At 42.5% G+C, this 19,862-nt stretch overlaps 1 protein-coding gene across 1 annotated transcript in view; it reads left to right on the top strand.

Moving 5' to 3' along the window:
- TMTC1 (transmembrane O-mannosyltransferase targeting cadherins 1) overlaps window positions 1–19,862 on the top strand; it is a 141,014-nt gene that overhangs the window by 58,360 nt on the left and 62,792 nt on the right. The window contains exons 8-9 of the mRNA XM_066549630.1: window positions 7,582–7,771; window positions 19,556–19,677. Coding sequence (XP_066405727.1) covers window positions 7,582–7,771; window positions 19,556–19,677 — 312 coding nt within the window. The remainder of the gene's footprint in view (window positions 1–7,581; window positions 7,772–19,555; window positions 19,678–19,862) is intronic.

The raw sequence follows: 19,862 nt of genomic DNA, 5'->3' as shown, positions 1-19,862 counted from the left end.
GTTGTTAAAATTACCAGCGATATTCCCTAGTACCTCAAAGCTTAGTGGCATAAATGAGAGCCACATTTCCATGGCCTTCAATGTGTTGCTTGGCAAAGGTGGTCTGAGGAGATGAGATGTGTCTGTCATTGCCTTTCTCAGTGGAGGCAGAAGTGAAGGTGTTGGGAATCCTTCTATTCCTAAGCCCTGCCATGGAAGCCTGTCCATCCAGGCTGTTGCAGAATGCACTGTCTCCAGTGGCCTTAGCTTAAACAACACAGATTTTGATCTCAAAATCTGCAATGGGTAAGCAATATTTGAGATAGAAAAACCAATCCCAAACCTCTGTTCAAACATTCTTGCTCCTATCAGACAGAATTTGAGGGAGAATGCAGCTAGAAAGGTTTTGAGGGCTACCCAGCTTTATGCAAACAGTGTACCAAAAGTGCAGGTCCAAGTCAGGAGGGTGTTGAGTGCAGGGCTGACATGCTTCAGATGTTTTGCTCAATGTTTTTTTCTTCTGCCCTTCTTGAGGGGAAAGAAGTAGGAGGCCTCTGGATAAACAGATTTTATTACCAATACTGTGGCAAGACAAGGGAAAAATCCGTTGTGCAGTGTGTCTCAACCTGTGAGAAACAGATTGAATTTTACCTGTAATTTCTAATTAAAAGTCTCCTTTTTAAAAAAGCTATGTCTTTGGGAGTCAAGCTATATTAATTTCTGCTGGCATTTGCCTTGTGATCTCTGGTGGCTGATCACCCTGGGCGTGAAGCAGGTTATTTGTGGTGCTTCCTTAAATAGTTAATGCATTTCTGCTAGGACTGCCTTGAGATAACATTGTCCTGTGGTTGAACTGTTCTCTCTGTAAGCTGGCTTTCTGTATTGCTTTGCTATTTCAATCAGGTAAATGAGAATTCAGCGCTGCAGAAAGCTGAAGAAGTGCTTATACATAAAAACTGGCACATAATCCTTTTCACAGAGATTTATGACTGTTTTCTGAGCATTGCATTTAATCATCCCAGTTGTAACTTCAAAGGCAATGAACTACCAAGAGGGGAACCGTGGACCTGTACTGGGAAAATGGGTCCCTGTGCCAGCCGGTTCTGCCAAGGAAATAGAAGTCAAGTGTAGCAACTACTTTGATATGGAGTTTTCATGGACCTTAGGCTAGAAAATAGCATTAAAATAGACCCCTGTGACATACCAGCTCTTAATCAGCCAGGCTGGCACATGCTGATTGGGTGGTGAGGTTCTGCCTGGTTTGTCAGTGCTTTCTGTTGCGTGCTCAAAGGTGTTTAAGTTCAGCCCTACGTGTAATACCTGCAGGTACCCAGCAGTCAGGGGTCACTTCTAACAAAAGAGAGAACAGCAATGTTGGTAAAAATTGCTCTCATGCCTACCCAGGGGCCAGACAGCCCATGCATTAAGCATAAACTGTAGTCTTTATTCCACTGGATGTTGGGAGTTGGGGAAGGCCTGGCTTGGAAGATGATTCTCCAAAGCAAAGGTCACCCTGCTGAGAAGGTGGCACTCCCAGAGCCACAGGAAAGATTTCACCATCTCTCTCATCCAAGAGTTCTTGGTGTGATGAGCAGACCCTGGCAGTGCTGCTGTGGGATTTGATAGGCATTTCAATGGGCTGTGGTGCTTGCTGCAAGTGCTGGTTACACAACAAGCCTTCCCTGCCAGAGCCTGTGTCTGAATTTGCTTTCCAAAACCCTTCCACACAGAAGGGGTGGAGAGTGGCCAGCCTCTGAGGCGAAGCAGCGTGCCCAGAACATCCCTTTGGCTCCCAGCAGCACTGGGTGGGCAATGCTCTGGGATACAGTGAGCCATTTCCAGAAACATGACCCCAGCAGGTTTATGAGGTCTGTTTTTTAATTTCTTGAGGATCTCAGTGGCTGTCCACAGAACCCTCCATCTGCTGCTGCCTCAAAGATCCTCTCCTGAAGCAGTTGCCCACTGCTGGGCTCTGCTGGTGAATTTGGGCTGCATGACTCTGGAATGTGCTGCTGTTGGTGAGGAGCTGAGGGTCAGGTGTGATCACAAGGCACATCCTCATCCACAGCACAGGGGGAAAACACTGTGAAGTCAGTCCCAGGTTTTTCAGCACTGAGATTCTGACAGGAGGCTTGGGTTTCACTGGAAACTCACAGGCTGTTTCAAATTCTCATAGAGAATTTTGTATTTTTCAAGTTCTTAGCCACAGAGTTGAAACAACTGAGAGAGACAGAGTAAAGCTCTTTAGGCAGTGTAGCTATAGAAGACAGCATGTCTGCTTTTCCCCATGTCCCTGGTGCACACAAGCCCACCTTCCAGAGGAGTTACCTTGCTGTTCATCAGGCTGCAGCACTTTGTTTATCCCTGTCTTTCCTGCTCTTGTCCCCTACTGATTGGCAGCTCTGCAAACCTAAATGCAGAAGGTTTGATGAAAGGGAATACACAGTTTTTCTAGTTACAAGTATTTTCTGTCTAATACTAGCATTTGGATGTTAAATGGAATTTGTCTGCTGCTTGTTTGTGTAGTTTACTCCACTATCTCTGAATGAGCTGGATAGACAGAGTGGGAATTTTTTTTCTTCTGAGGCTCTGAAAAGAAAATGTTCAGGCTGACAATATACAGAGCAGAAAAATAAACTTGTGTGGGAAGGTATGACTGGACTGGGAGTTCCCTAGGGGGAGTGTAAATATTACAATTTGAAGGCAATATCCAAAATACCACCACCTGGTTATAATTGCAGCCACATGTGTCCTAGGAGGGCATTATTGTGAACTGCCTTGTCAAACACACTTGGGTTTAGGGCTTTGTAAGAGGATGAAGAGAGCCTTGAGCCAAAATCAGTTCAGCTGTTAATACAAATGAGAAGCTCTTTTCCCTAATAAAAAAGCTCTTCTTACCCTTATAGTGAACTGAAATCTCCCTGAGTGCTTGGCAGTGTGCAGGTCGTGTCAGAAGAGCATAACCACAGGTTCTGTGACTTCTGAAAGGGCAAAAATTGTATTCCTGCTTCTGTTTCAGATCCCCACCTTTTTTCCCCCCATAAAGATAGATCCTCCCCTTCTTTTTTCCCCAAGTACTAGTTAAGTGCACTTATTGCCTGCCTTCTAGACAAGCCCATTTTTCCCCAACCAGGAGGATGGTTTGCCTCTGCTTTGCTAAAATCCCCAGTGCTGGGAGATGTTTCACTTGCAGGTGGGTACCCTGATGGGTCTTTGTGGGTAGGGCTGTCTGCCAGGAGTGGGATGGGCTGGCCCAGAACTGAGTGTCTGGTGGGTTGCAGCACAGTATGCACTTAGAAAAAATAGTATCACTATTATATATACATGTAATCTATAATGTACATGTCTGTAATTATATGTATAATATACATATAATGCATATATTTATTTATTTATTTTATATCACTGTTATCATATAGGTCCCCACTTTTCCATGCAGCTTTGGTGGGACATGGTCAGAGCTTTGTGATCACTCTTGCAGCACAGTTTTAGAAAGAAATCCATAGTCCCTGGATGCTGTGGGGAGAAAGCTTAAACTGCTCCAAAATCAGAAAAGACAGGAAACGCCTCTTACATTTCTATAAATCTTGTATATTTTTTTTTTACCTAGTCTCAGATTCCTTGTGCTCTGATTGCCTGGGTTTGGCAGAGCTGAGATGAAGGCTTTTCCAAGCTCCTTGGTCTCTATTACAGCAATTCCTCAAGTATTTTCCTGTCATATTGTTATGGCTTTGAGTAGTACCCTTTTGCATTCGTTTTTGCAGCAGAAACAATCAGTTCAGATGTTGTTTTCTGCAACAAGTTCTAGATATGAGTCATCCTGTATTTATCTCAAAGCATGCAACAGAACATTGAAACTAAAAAAAATGAAAGCTAAACAAACTGGATTGCCATGACAACACTGGCTACCTACAGGAGGAACTGTGTTTTTCTGAGCATGCCAGCGATGATGAGAATTGAAAAGAACACTTGAAACCCACTGAAATGTGGATTTCCATGTTCATTTTGCAAATTAAAAAATTGCTGCAATGCAAATGCTGTTACCTAGCCTGGAGGAAAACTGTTTGCCAGTTAAGAGGCAGAATCTTCCAGTCACCTCACCAGTAATACTCTGATTTTCATGGGATTAACTGAGAGAGTGGGAGGAATTTTTCTCCCTTGGACTTCCAGCAGACACTAGAAGCAATATCAAGAAGATCATTAATTTAAAATCTAATTCACTCAGTCAACTAATTAGAAGAAAATACTCTTGTTGCCATTTGCAGGTAGGCTGCTGAAATGTAATTAGCTCCTGGAGTGATTTCAGAATCTTCAAGTCTTTTCAAAATTTGCAAATTAGTTCCTTGAGGTGTTGGCTTTGGTAAGAGGTTTCTTCCAAACTTTCTCCTGTGTTTAGCTTTCTCCTTAGTCTAGTGATACAAGAGCCACATAGATGTGAAGGAATATCATATGCTTTTGAGAGCCATACATAAAAAGCAGCCCTGGATTGTCAGTAACTATTATTAGCATCTTGTTATTTTTTTGTTCCTAGTACACAGAATAGCGATAGTTTATAAATGCTTTATTTTATACGGCCATCCATCATGTTCAAGGACAGGCTACCAATGCTGAAGGCATACCCAAACTTTTGCTTGACTCAGAGCCTGCTGAAGGCTTTGTTTGAGTGCCTCCAAACGTCAGGCAGTGCCTCCATGGCTCTCAGGTACCATGACTGCTAATGTCACATGCGCCTTCAGAGAGGGAGTGTGGGCTCAGCCTGGAGATGTGACCCCAGGAGGGGGTCTGCAGAGGCCAGCCACCTGACTGGACACTGGTGGTGATGATTGTCACAGGCTTTAAAATGTTTCACTGCTGTTGGAAGAGAGTATTTAAGGGCCAAATATTGCCATAGTGGAATGGAGCGATGGTTCTCCTTCGGGAGCTGCCTCTGGGAGCAAGCTGTGCACATGGCTCCCAAGGAAGACTGAAACCTCACAAGCACTTGGAAACAGACACTTGTTTACAAACCTGTCCTCGTCAGTCAGTGGCCTGGAGTTGGCTTCCCATCTTCAACAGCAACTTTCCAGTAGAAATGCAGTCCTACCTTTCCAGTAGAAATGCATTAACTCACACTGATCTGACAACTCTGAATACCTCTGAAATTAAGTGGACTCAATTTGTTATGGCAGCAAACTGTTTATTTATTCTGTGCTGTGTAAGGATCTATCAGCTCCTGCCTTATCAGTGGAGATGCAGAAAAGCAGCTAGTCTGTCCTTCACTGCGGTGCTGCAAAGATCCCAAATGTCATCTTGTTCCTTCCTACCCAGCAGCCCAGTCTGAGGAAGCAGGGGAGGGTTTTCTGGTGTGTGTTGTGGTTTGCAAACAAACTTCTATGAATATTGTGATGCCTGTTGAAAATGTTAATATATGCCAGGGCATAAAAGGACGCTCCCTCCAAAAACTGGGCTCTCCTAAAGCATCAAGTGCAAACTAACTCAGTGCTTCTGGAAATCCTGTCAAATATACATACTTGTAGTAACAATATCATATGCCATGACATTATCCAGATTCATTTGAAAAGACATGCTTTTGTTTTAACAATAAAGCCAGAAATGGATCTGAGTTTGGCTTTGAAGTAAGTAGCTGTAAATAAATGCTGGCAGCCTTTTCTGAGCTGATGTGTTGAGGGTGATGGAGAAGTGTGTTTTATTGTGGCTGAGCAGAGGTGGGTCAGGCCACACATAATGTCACGAGTGAGTGCCTTGGTGTGATTAAGTCTCAGAGGATTTTGTGTTGCTGTGTCTCTCTGTAATGTGTGCCAGAAGGGTTGGTGACTAGAAAACACATTTGTTTCTTTAGGAAGAGTGAACAATCAAAATTTTAAGAATCGCTTGAGCAAAATTAGGTTATGTTTTTGAGGGATGCTCTCTTAAATAGGAACTGGCTTTTTAATCGCTGCCTCTGTTAAGAGAAGATTGATTTTCTTTCTTTCCCTTTTGTTTAGTACCTCAGGGTGAGAAGGTGAGGAAAGTGCAGGGGATGGAAGAGAACTGTATCAAATGGCTGAAAACCTTAAAAAATGTGGGAATATTCCACTTCCCAGAATTGGGAGTTGAGGAGGATCTGTGGGAAAATGAGAATGTGCCTCTGTGACTGTTTACAATGACACATTCCAGCTCAGTAAGCCTCCTTGCTTTTGGGTCACTGTGCTGCTGGAGACATTTGTTTTTTGGATGAGAAGAGAAACTGATACCCTCACTTTGTAGTTATTTAAGTATGTTTTCACAGAAATTCAGGGCCCAACACCCATCTGGGAACTTCCTGCCTGGAGTCACACTGAGCTTCAGTGTCCTACCATTCTGCAACAAATCTGATGTTGTAAGTGCTGTTGTAAGAGGCTGCATTTTTACCACAAAGGGCCATGTTTGTAAGTGGCAAGTGAGACAATCCTCTGTCTACCTGCCTTGACATTTCTGCCATCCTTTGTTACCATTTTAATAAACCTGTAAGGTACCATGGCAACTGGGTGTGATGACAGCTGCCGAAGCAGGCTCAGATGGAAGAAATCCTAGGCAGGATGGAATGTAATTTTTTCCTTTTTTTGAGTATTTGCCATTTTTGGTGCTGTGTACAATTGGGACTATTCCATTTGCAAGCAAAGGATGGGTTTGTCTCTTTTGAAGGCTGTCACAATTTTACTTGGTTGACTTCACAATTACTGGAATGATCAATCTGCAGTCTCTTGTACTTAAAACTATTTCAACTTTAGATGCGCTTTTTGGCAAGTAGATGCCAAGAAGCAAAAGCCTGGGGCACAGAGGGATGTTGGATTGATTTGTTTTTTTTCTTGTTTTCTTTAACCCAGTGGCACACATGCTGTTCTTTTTTAGTCCTTTGAAAGCCCTGCATACTTCCCAGAGGGTAGCACTCTCCCCATTTCCATTCTCCATTAATTTCCTCTCTCTTGAGAATAACAATTATTGAAGATTACAACAATTTGAAATCCCTACTTGACCATCACTTCCATTGCACATCTCATGCAATCTGGCCCCAGCCCTAAGAGACTGTGATGGGATCAGCTAAGAATCACTCTGCCCCTCCTTTCTTCTGTATTTTCTCCCTGTTCCTTGATTTGCAAAGAGAAAAGGGTCTACTTTAGTTGCTCCATGTTGTGCAGATAAAAGAAATTCTAAATTGTAAGTTAAACACAGCTAAAGGGATATTTGCAGCAGTGATGCAGTGAAGTGTATAAAAGTTCAATATATATTTATGTACCTGCGTAGTTATTAATTTATTGTTTAAATTGGTAGAAAGTCACTTCAAAAATCTAACATTCAAATGGGAGTTGAAGTTCTGTTAGTTTTCCAAAGGCTGGTGCATAGAAACCATGTAACTATTACAGATCTTATGCTATTTTTTCAAATGACCTGTTAAAGTGCCCCTCACCTATGGCAGCATCTCTGTTTGCAGGGAGGCGTGGCGCTGCCTGTCGGGGCAGTGTTGTTGATTAGTTTTTTTTCTTGTTTCCTCCTCCTGCGTGTGGTATGTGGTAAATGCCAAAGGAGGATGTTTCCTGTGCTGGCAGCCATTCCATGGATTATATGACCTGTTTTCATTTGCAGGTTTTTAACTTACTCCTACCTTCTGGCCTTCAATGCGTGGCTGCTGCTGGCACCGATCACCCTGTGCTACGACTGGCAGGTCGGCAGCATCCCTTTGGTGGAGTCCATCTGGGACGTCAGGAACTTGGCCACGGTGTTCCTGCTGCTGGTGATGACATTGCTCAGCCTACACTGCATTGCTGCATTCAAGGTAACACCAAAAGCCATGCAGTACAACCTAAAAAGAAAATAAATACAAAAGTGTTTTGTTTCCTGGTCTTCAGATGAAATGGTTGGTAAGCAACATGTTTTCCTCTGGAATGCATTGGAGTGAGGTGAAAAATCATGCCAGTAATAACTAATGCAGGCAAGCTCAACTGATGAAAATGTCTCTCTGGTTGAATGTCTCAGTCTTTAATTGGTCTGATTTGAGGGCAGAACTTGGCCCAGACTCCCGCATTCAATTATTGTTAATGATCCAAACCCCACTGAAGTTTTTAAGCATCTCTGCCTCTCCCATAATCATTAAACTTTTTGTCACTTACTTTAAACAGGACTGGGAACTGTCATTTGCAGAGCCTTTTGAAAATAAAATCGATTCCTCTATTTGCACTTTTGCTAGGCTTCTAAAACCTAAACATTGCATACATCTTGATGAGGAGATCTTTTTTATCAGCAGAGTAATGGAATGTGGGAAATCGGAAAAGACCTGGAAATTGTTCTTTAATGTAAATAATACAGTTGGTAAGCCATATTTCCCAATTCAACATTTCAGAGACACCATTAATCATATCACAGAAGTGAAAGTGAGGTTGTATAAGCCTTGTCAGAAGTCAGATATGCACTTACATGGAAGGGTCTTTTTTGTGGATCATAGTTACAAGCTGTTTCTGTTTCAGTTGAGCTGTGGAAGCTTCTTTAGGAGAGGTGTCAGTACTCACTTTGGAAATAGCACAAAAGTTTCTCTTCCTTAAATGTGAGTATGGCTGAAAAGCATAGTTGAAGGGTGTCAGGTTTTAATACCTGTTATGCTAAAATGTGCAGGTCATGTACATTTTCAGTCTACCCTGGCAGTCTTCCCTGTGCTCCTGATAAGAGACAGAAAATGAACCAAAACAGTTTGAGACTGCAGAGCTATTAATTTAGATAATACATTCACAGATGCTGTATGGCAAATATGGGAAAACACCCTATTAGGTATTCACAGTTCTACCTGCAGGTTGTACATCATCTCATATTCATCCTGCCTCCATTACTCACTGCTAGAAATATTCAGAACTGTTTGTATTAGACCTAATCCTGTTCTCAAGAAAGTTAATGATAAAATTCTCATTAGCCCAGTATTGAAGACTTCTGAAAAATCTTATTCCATGTTCATTGAAGTTTTGTTTGCTTTTTATTTCTTCTCCTGCTGTCAGAACTATATGTAGGATTAATATTGTTGGTTTTCTTGAAAAAGATTTTATCATATTTTTATTACTTTAAAAAAAAAAACCAATTCAGTCTGGATTTATGAATACCACTGTTTAATTTGAAACTGCAAGTTGTAATTTTTTTGTGAGAAGTTCAGTTTTGCTCTTGACCACTGTTAATGTTCAACAACATGAATTTTGCTTTTTGGGCACTGGAATTTGGGCACTGAATTTGGGCTTTGAAATTCATCTTAAAGATTCCTTTGTGTTTAGCCTTGAAAACCCCAAACACTGAATGAATTGGATCTGAAGTGATCTGCTTTTGTATCTAATCCAGTAAAACTAGAACCATCCTGACAAAGGGCTCTCATGAGCACTGGCAGCCTCCAGCAATCCTGCTGGGAGCATGGAGCTGGTGATGATTCCTGGGGATCACCTTGGACGTGTTTCCCTCAGCCCTTGGTATGGAGTCACAGAAGGGTTTGGCTGGAAGGGACCTCAAAGACCATCCAGATCCAACCTCCCTGCCATGGGCAGGGACACCTCTCACTAGAGCAGGTGGCTCAGAGCCCTATCCAACCTGGCCTTGAACACTTTGAGGGATGGTGCGTATGTACATACATAATTAGAAGTATAATTGGAAATATTTTGCTTTTCAGGAAATTCTACGTTTCTGATGCTATTTTCTGTTTTATTTTTAACAACTCCACAATCTCTGAATTGTGGTACTACCCTGCAGTGGTAGTGTTGGGTTGAGTGGTATGAATTACGAGGAAAGCAAACAGGAAGCAGCACTTTGCCTGGAAATAAATGATGCCATTTGACTTCAAACAATCCCTTTTATAACAGGGAGAGGGGAGTTCAGGGCACATGAACTGAGGCACAATTCATTGTATTGGGGTCTTAGGAAAGCATCTCCAAATGCAGCAGTAGTGGCCTTTTACAGGGCATTGCTTCCCCCAGGAAGGACCATCCTTCAGTCAAGCCCCAGACAAGCTATTACTCAGTGCTTTACAGCTTAGAGGCAGCACAAGATCTATCAGTTGATTTCTCACATTTGGTAAAGTGTAAGATGTTCTGCTTTGTTTTGGAAGCACACAGAACAGTCTTAGCAGCCATTTTTCTCTCCTTTTTCATTGCAAGGTCTCACCTGGAAGAGTTAGCTTGCAATTTCCTAAGGAATGATTGTAGAGTGAACAGGCACGCAGTCTGTGTGTGCCTCTCTCTTTAGAGTGTAGGTGTGCAGGGGTAAGAGAGAATGAAACCTCATATTCATTCTCAGTGGCACCATTGCTTTCCTTTCTGCAGCACAGAGAATGGAAATGCTGGAAATTGTTTTGGCAGCAGTGAAGACATTGGTCCAGTGAACATTGAACTGATTTTCAGTGGCAAGAGGTGATGTGTGTGCATCCACAACACAGACTCACAGGAGACTCACAGAATGTTTTGTGTGGACTGTAATTCTTCCTTTGTTGTCGTTGAATTTTAACCAGGGCTAATTTGTTGACGTTTGTGATTAGGGTAATAACCCTGTTGGGCATGTATGTGTGGTGCTGATAAAGGACATCTAAGGCACAAAGCTTTCTTGTTTCATTTTGTGAGCGTTGTTATACCTCAGAAAGAGAATCAGTGGAAGATTTCCACCCGTGGGTGCTTTCCTTGGAACATGTCTGTTACTAGATGGGGATTTAGTGATGGAAACTGCAGAAACAAGAGAAGGCAGCTCTCCAGTTTGTTTGGAGAGAGAGGCCTCCCTTCTCATCCTGCTCGTGTACCTTCACTGTTGTCTTCCTCTTTACTTAATGAGGAGGTCACTTAAAAAAATGGCTTTGTTAACTGGGTATAACTTGTGTTCTCTGGGTTGCTTCTCCTGTGTAGTGTGAATCCCTCTCACCAGCTGGAGAGCTCCCTGTGAGCAGCTCCCCAGGCAGGACTTGTTCTGCTCAACTCTTTGCAGTGAATGTCCTCACACAGGCTTCAGGCAGTGTACTGAGGATGTGACAAAGGCTGGGGGTACTATTGAAAATTCCTGCATCCTGGAGGAATTTTAATAGTTGGGAAAAGAGGATGACATTTATTGTTCGTTGACAAAGATAGCCTTGGCTATGAGGAATGGTTGTGGTGTGACTTCCAGATGGATTACAGAGGTGCCAGGAAATGGATGAGGCATTCTCTCAGTGGATGTCAAGCATGCCAGTCACAAGGTCAGAAAAATAATCTGGTGCTTCAGAAGGCCACTGGGGTAGCCAAGGGCCCATGGCACTGCCTTTCTTTGCTGGAAGATACGGGGAGCACCTGGTGAACTGGAGGGAGGACAGTTCTTGGCATTATCATCAGGATGACAGTTATTTATTTGACATGTCATAATAATTCAATGAGCATGAAAGGGAAGACCCTTCAGATGTTTGAAGCTCCACTCTGCATGGCATTTTTAGGTCGCTGCCTAATTAGCAGCTTGTCCCACAGTTTTAGCTGTGAATGTATGTGTGCAGAGCACGTGATGGATGGAATTCCATTTTCCCTGTGGTACCTGACATATGGAGGGCTGATTGTGGGAAAACTCGTGTGTGTAATGGGCTAATTCAGTGGGGTGATCTGGAAAACTGACTTGAAGCAGTGGCTTTTGCACCTGGGCAATCTGGGGGAGTGTGGGAGTGTATTGCACCTCATACTGACAGCCCTCACACATTTGTACTCGTGACCAGCATTGTAAAGGTGCCTTCTGGTGGTTCACAGCACCTTCTGCTCCTTCAGCCCGAGCACATAATGATGTGCAGCAGTTTGCTCATGTCCAAGGAGGAAATGCTACTAACATTTCACATCAATTAAAAAAAAAAATATATATACTATAATATATATAAAATCTATATAAATCTATATAAATTATATATATATATATATATATATATATATATATATATATATATATATATATATATATATATATAAAAAATACATAACTTTTATAGAGAACGTGCTTGGCTGTTCTGTGTGATGTGGCTACATATGGTACAGGAAATTGTGATGGTTTTCAGGTTATATTCATGGCATGTGACTGACATATGTATTATCCTGATCTCTCATATGCTACAGTTGGTTGTTTTTTATTTCAGAGCTAATTTTGAAGTTGATGCTGCCTCTTTGAATTTCCCTTCATGGTGTGTCTTAGCCAAGACAAGGCATTTTATACCATATTGTGATGACTTTATTTCGTGCTGTAATTGGCATCATATTGCCATTTATCTGGTGGATTATATGTGTGGATAGCATCTGAGCATATTCTTCAGTGACTTTCAGACTAAATTTCTTGGCTGACAACGTTCAGTACCATCCAGGAGAGGAATGCATTTGCATCTTCTTTTTGTGTGCATGTTTCTGTTGTTTTTGCTAGCACTCATTATGTGTATTTTGTCATGCTATTTACTTTACCCTGCACTCATGAGACCTTTGCCTCGTTTCCCAGGTTTGGCATTTCATTAATAAATCACAGCTTATGGACCTTTCTGGGGAACAATTGCCTTTTCTAATATTCTACAGCAGTACCAGCATAGTTAGAAAGTATGCCTAGCAAAATTTATATGCCACAACACTTCCAGAACAATACCTGCTTCAAAGGCACAGCAAGGTGAATAAGGCTATTTATTGATGGAGTCTATCTGACGAGCTGGAAACCACAGTCATTTCCATAAAAGGTCCATTTAAAATAAATCCTGCTTTCATTTTCCTGAGGGCCACTTGAATTCCTTCCACATAGAGAGAAGGTCAGGACTGATGTTCTTAATCCTTTGCAGCGAGTTTTTTCCTGTGCTGCTTCTGTTGTTAATATTTGCTGCAGGGAGAGAGTAATAAGCCAGAGAGAGTGTTCAGTGAAATCTGGAGGAAAGGGGGAGCCCCTTGCAGGCACCCCGAGCTCACTGAGTGCTGCCTTTCTGCTCCGCCGAGTGCCGCGTCGGCGGCGTGCGGGTCCCTGGTGGGGCTGGCAGGAGCAGGGGAGCCTTCCCAGGGAGCTCTCTGTGCCAGCTGACAGACTCAAGCTAAAGGGAAAAGCTGCCTTGGTCTGCATGTGACTGCTGGTTTGGATTAAGAAAGCAGCCACAAGAACTGTCAGAGCACCTTGCGCGTCGGATTTTCTTTTGCTCGGTAGATGTTTGGAAAGAGCAGGTTTGGAGCGTGGTGCTCGGAGTAAATATAACCACAGCTTGAAGCAGTTCTGATTTGGCTCCCTGTGAATATGTTCAGCATCTCACCAAATGGGCTCTCACTGCCTGCAGCATGGTGGCGTAGGTAATTACCACGGGGGCAGGGAGGTCTGCCATTTTCAGCATATTAAGGCTGAATTACTCCTTTTAATCTGCCATTTTCTCCTTCTGATTTGAGTTAGTATTTCAAGGCCCACTCAGAGCTGAAAGGTTTTGAAATGGCACAGTAGTAGGGGTGAGCAGGAGAGTGTAGGTGAAATGAGGAGTAAGAAATTTACAGCTGGGAGGGGTAATGAGTGTTCATTGTGGCTCCTTGGCCTCAGTTAAACGTTGGGGTGCCAAGCTGCTGTGTGGGTTTTGTTTTTTGTTAGGCTCCTCTTGTTCCATGTTACCTTCTCAAGAGCAAATTCACCATGAACCAAGTTGCTTTTCCAAAGATCGTGATTTTTAAGTACTGCAGATTTGTGCATTGAATTTTACCTGTTTCGGTTTTTTTTGCTTTCCCCACCTAATCAAGCAGCCTGCAGTCAAAGAATGAAAAGCAACCACAAGGTGAAAAGGCTTGTTCTAATTCCTGGAGCAATTTGTTGATTTTCCTATTTCCTTTTGGAATGTTCCACTTCTCTTTCAAAGATTTGTGTGCTTCTTCATCCTGCTCAAATGGGCTTGTCAAGTGGAATTAGAGGTTGCAGAAATTAAGGATTGGGAAAATGAGCTTATATCTTAAGGGAATTTCAGAAACTTGGGTGAGAAAGACCATAAACACACAGCTGAATGGATGGGTAGCTGACTTCTACAGGGAAAAAGAAAATAGATATCAAAATTTTACTCTGAGATGCTAATATAAAATATGAAATATTATGGGTTATATTTCTGTACCCTGTTATGGGAATGGGAAAGGACTGCCTTCTGCTTTAATTCCATAATTGAAAGTCAGATTTCAAGAAGTGCTGAGCACCCACAATTCTCATGCAGGTAAAGTTTTTAGGCATTTTAGGCATTTTCAGCATTTCTGAAATCTGTGCTGTTTTACCTGGTACAGACCAGGACTTCCTCCTGGAAACAGAGAGGGAATGATCTTGTTAGGGTGGTCTGAGATGTGTGCCAAGGATTTCTCTTCAGATAATCCTGGGTGAAGAAGCCAGTGCTCCTTTCTGGGGTTTTGGTTTCGAATTCTGACTGTATGTTTCAGTTTCTGGTGTATGTTTGCACCAGTTCCTGAAGAGGTGCTGCAGCTGGTGAACTGGAAAGTAGATTCTGTTGTTGCCAAATACTTAAAACAGTGTCAGTGTGTCAGGTAGTTAATACACAGTCAGCAGTGATTATCAAAATAGCATTAGAAATCCATGGCTATTTCTATCAAAACTAGATGATCACCAAGAAAAATTTAGTTATTTTAGGAAATGAGCGAGTTACTAAGCCTGGCATTCAAGTAGCTGGTGCTACTGAAGATGCTGATTTTTAATTTTGTTTTTTTAAATGAGATGAGAAAATAAAACTCCTAATAAAGTGTAGTGATTACAGAATTTGTGGCTCTTTTTCTAGGAGCAAGCTGATTAGGACAGGTGTCTGAGGCAGTTTTGAAGCTGGTAAGTTACCTTTTGCTTACCAAGTGCTTGAGTTTTTCAGACCATCTGTTGACACCTGACTTTTGGCATCATTCACTTGGAAGCAGTGGCACAGGCAGCAGAGTGAAATAACCACAGCTCCACAGTGCCCTGCTGTTTGGTCACAGCAGACAAAGATGTGTGTGTCCCATCCATGTTTCTGCTGGTGTCCTGAAGGAGAGCATGCTGGTGGTGCATGGAGCGTGGTACAGCTCTGCCATGGCCCATCTGTGTGTGCACCAGTCAGGTGAGACCTGGAAACACCCACAGCTCCTGTCAGCTTTACAACCACAGAGATTTCTTTTTTTTTCCCTTTGAAGGAATCAATCCCTAGGGTTAATTCCTGATTAGCTTAATGCTTTCTTTTTATCACCTTATGCATGAATGGAGAGTGAATTTGACATGCTTCCACACCATCCCTTTTATGTTTAATGCTGTGTATGTGGAAAGTGCAAGAGTGGATGTTTGCAGATGCTGACCTCTTGCCAGGTGAGATGCTCACAGTGGTTTGATGCAGGCTGGTGAGGAGTCACATTGCTGAGCCACTTGTGGCTTCAAGGGAGAGTGGCACAGCAGGAATAGATGAAGCAGAGTTGTGTGCATTCTGCACTTAGGGTTTGCACAAATGGATGTTAGGAATACACTGAAGAAGTGTCATCCTCTGTCTGTGGTCTGCAGAGAGTCATGCAGCTTCTCTGAGATCTGTGTCTCTTTTGATGGATAATGCACTTACCTCCTAGGCCTGGAAGGGTTTGAAAATGTGTAATAGCAATCATTGCTTTTGTACAGCTGTGCATTACCAGCTTTCCTGGATGCAGCTCTTCTGCACATGCAGTCAGGTGTTCCAAGCAGAACATCTCACTGTCTGCACTGGGCCATCCAGAGCTCACTGTCACAGGGATTGCTGCCTTTGGTAGGAAGGAGATCTTTACTCCATGGAGCTGTTGGATCTCGGTGGTGGAGAGGTGACACTTCTTTCATTCTCAAAAAAAACCAGTTAGAGGAAGGAATTAAACCCAATTGATTGCCTTTCCATCAAACAGGCAAGCACGTATAAACACCTTCAGAAACATTCTGAGGTAGAACAGAATGGAATTTGCTTGGATTTGTTTGCCCAGCTGCTGTCTTCCCTGAGGTGCAGCTCAGTCCAGCCAGGAGAAATGCTGTCCTCACAGCTCTGCTTTCCAGTGCCTCAGCCCTTGGAGGTGCCAGGCAGTGTGAACATCAGTCCTGTCAGCACAGTGCAGACTTCATGGATCTGGCACCTCAGACCATGCCTCCTCCAGGGGAAGAGTAAGGAATTCACTTATGCAAGCCCACAGTTATGGCAGTAATGCTGAAGTGATCTGTGCACCTCCTGCACTCACGCTTAGAGGGCTCTGCCCTGTAGGAGACTTGTGCTTTAGTGGTAGGCAGCAAATATTTATTTATGGCTCAGGAATATGTCTTACATGTAAAATGGAAAGACCTCTTCAGTTGTAAATTCTAGAGTTTCTTCCTTTTTCCCCACATTGCTAAGGAAGCAATTTTTGAGATTTATTGTTGTATTGATGATGTTTGACCTTGGAGTGATTCTTTGATATTCTGTTTGAGACAGTGGGACACTTTTTTTGCATTGCCCTTGGGAGAAATAGTTTTCTCTAGTTCTTTGATAAGTCTGTGAAAAGAAAGTTAGAAACTTTTTAAAATCAGTTTTGGTTTGGTTTGTTGTTTTATTGGTGGGGGTTTTTTTGTTACAGTATAATGAAGGCCTAATTGTAATGAGTTAGATGTGGATTTCAAAACTCCTCCCTCCCACCAAGCTATTTACTATAACAAATGCTATTTTGATTTGATTTGAAGTTGGTTTGTTTTTGACAAGAGAAATCATTCTGAAGTTAATTCAAACATGTTGGTTGATCCCCCCCCCCCACCAGAGACTACAGTGACAGAAAGAACAAGCTTTGTATTTCCAAAAGAAAGCACTGTCTTTAAGAGGAAAGGAATTGTCTCTCTGAATGCAGTGATCTATAATTTCTAGCCCTAGCTATTTTATTTTAAGGAGAAAGGAAGACAAACAAAATTGCCTATTACTCTTTAAAAGCTCTTACTCCTGCTCTGGGCACCTGGAAGATGCTGATTCTGACACTCTTACCTCGGCTATCTCAAGTGGGATCATATGACCAAAGTAGCTAAACCGAAGAAATGGTCCTAATATTTCTTTTATTTCTTTGCCAGGAAAATGTAAGAGGTTGTGTATAGGTTGGATTTGTTTTATTTAGAAAAACACATGGAGGGGATTTCCCATGGCTTGTGTTGCGTGGGAGGTGCTGCTGCCCTCTGCTCCTGCAGCCCCACCAGTGGCTCACAGGCACAACCACACATAGCACAGAACCAGCTGAGGCCTGGCCTTTGAGCACCAGCTCTTCCCAAAAACCTCTGCCTGAATGGAATGCTATAAAAAGAGCACTGCCAGGTGTTCTTTGTTTCAGAAATAAGGAGCACCATGGAGGTATCTGCTGCTCCATGAGGCTGGTCTGTGTGTGCTGGCTTCCAGTCCCTGAGTCTGCCCAAGGGACTGAGCTGGCAGCCCTCAATGGCATTAGCATGGAGCTGTGACTTGTTCTGGGGAGAAAAAGGGCATGCAGAACCATTTGATCCTTCAGCTGAGCTAATTCCCACATTTTCCTCTTTGCTGTTTGATGTATGAGTTTTATTTGTCTTTCTCTAGCATTCAGTTTCCTTTGCTTATCTGCAGTGCTGCAGCCTTGAATAATACCATGCCCTTCCTAGAGATGTTTAACTAGAGATTGTTTTCCCAATTATTGATTTAATGATCAACAACTGGAGAAATATTTGATAGCTGGTTTATTTGAAAGCAAACAAACCAGCTATTTGTATGTTGGGGGCTGAGAACGTTGTATTTGGCCCTACATACCTTGCTGTGCCTCCTGGTCCTCCAGTGTCAAACCCCTGGGGTAGAGTGGTAGCAGAAGTTGGGCACCATGATCAGGTCAGACAAAGTGGGTAGGGGGAACCACATGTCAGGAGAAAAATGGAGTATATTTCCAGATCTAGGTGGGGAGGGAAGTTGAAGTTGAGCTAGAACTGGTAATTTTGATTCAGAGATGAGAAGAAATTTTTAATCCTTTTTTTTTTTCCCAACTCAATTTTCTGCTGTAATTACCAGGCACCTCTGCTCATCATCTTTATGGATTGATGTCTCCTTCAGCTCTGAGAATAACGTTCCTTGGATGCTGTTGTGACTGCATGTAGGCACTAGTAACTGTGAATCCAGGATACTGAAAAAGTCAATAATAGGAGTACTATAGATAACTGTGGTGCTATTTAAAACACATATTGATAAAGAAGTCTGGAGACGTGAATTCTACTCCTCTCTCTGCCTCATGATTCCTCTTTGAGACAGGGGAAATCCGTGCACTTTTTTGTGATCCTGTGGTTCAGCTCCTCCAAAGCTACATCAGAGCCTCCTGACTTGTACCCTTGCTTTTGGTACCCACAGAAAAGACCTGTTGTCTTTGCCATAGAATAGGATGAATACATTTTAAAGGTAGGACTCCTGAATTTCAGCCACTCTCTAGACCAGAGGTAACTGCTGCTGCAGTCTGTGCAAAAGCAGGACAGTTTGTACTGCTTGGCCCCTCATCATTGACTGGACTCCATTTCTCTACTCTAAAATCTTGTTCAACATTTCTAAATGTAGCTCCCTCTGGTAAAGAGAAGTCAATTTGCTCTCCAAAATTAAGAAATTACCCACAACAATTAGAAAGTGCTGCAACCATTAAGTGATTCTGATTGCATCTGTTTCTGGGCATGACAAAGCTTCTCTGGGTGTCTGCAGACAGTGAGAAGCAGCATCTGAGCCAGGAGAGCACAGATGTCTGCCTGGGTGACTGAACAGGCCTGAAGCTACACTTCTATCCTGGTGTCATTCTTTGAGAAGCAAGAGCTGATTTACCCCCTTGGGGTGGAGCTAAACCTGACACTCAGCTTGCCAAGGAGGCTTGGGTCTCTCCATGGCAGGACCAGTGGCCACTGCATCCCTGGGCTGGCCCCATGGAGCACACTTGGTTTGAATTGCATGTGGTAATTCCATTCCTCCTCAAAGAGTCAGCTAACATTAAAGTGAGTACAAGTGGAGGGCATTAACTGAGCTCAAGTGAAAAACATTAATTTTAGCATACAGCATGTCTCAAATTTCTGACTCTGTATGACTGTGGAGACCTTGTGTGCAAAAGTATCATTTCAAGTGTAGATATTTTCCTTGAAAGAGATAAAATTACTGCATTAATGTGTCACTTAAGGCTAGTTTTCTTTACACAAGATGTGACTGATTGAACAGCTTTTTCTCTGGTATAAACATTTAGGATTGAACACAGCAGTCTGTGTGTATGGGATATGCATTTGTGTATTTACACAGAGTCACACTGTTGGAGACATGCTAATGTATACATTCACACTACTCTGTACTTACATATTACCAATAGGAGTTGTATCTTAGGTGATAGCTGTGCCATGCATATAGTAGAGCTGACCTTGGGAAAGATACCAAGGGTAATAATAGACACAGTGGGTAGTATTTGTGCATTTTCTGGGCATATTAGATGCACCAGGAGTGCCCAAATATCCAAGACTAGTGTCTTGTAAAAATTTCTCTTAAATGCAAAAACATGCCAAATGTTAATCAAAGTTGCTTTTTTAATGACCCTCAAAAAAGTTAGACGTGAATCAAGTTGGATTTTTTTAGTTGATATTGTTTAATTTTGTATTATTGCAGAAACTGGAACACAAAGAAGTTTTGGTTGGCTTGTTGTTCCTGGTTTTCCCATTCATCCCAGCCAGCAACCTCTTCTTCAGGGTGGGATTTGTGGTGGCAGAGCGAGTCCTTTACATGCCGAGGTAACTATTGCAATTGAATTTTTTTTGCTAATGAGACCACCATCTCATTTTCTGAAAGCAGGCATGATTGCTTCTTCCCTTTTAAATACTTCAAACATTATCTTGCAAGACAGTGTGTTTGTTCTCTGCCTGGGATTTTGGTGTTAAAGCATGAGAGATGTTATAGTCAGCTGAGAGCAGATTGC

Source organism: Molothrus aeneus, chromosome 5 (assembly GCF_037042795.1).
Source record: "Molothrus aeneus isolate 106 chromosome 5, BPBGC_Maene_1.0, whole genome shotgun sequence".
In the NCBI taxonomy this organism is placed as follows: domain Eukaryota; kingdom Metazoa; phylum Chordata; class Aves; order Passeriformes; family Icteridae; genus Molothrus; species Molothrus aeneus.
This window is presented reverse-complemented; position numbering and strand designations above follow the sequence as displayed.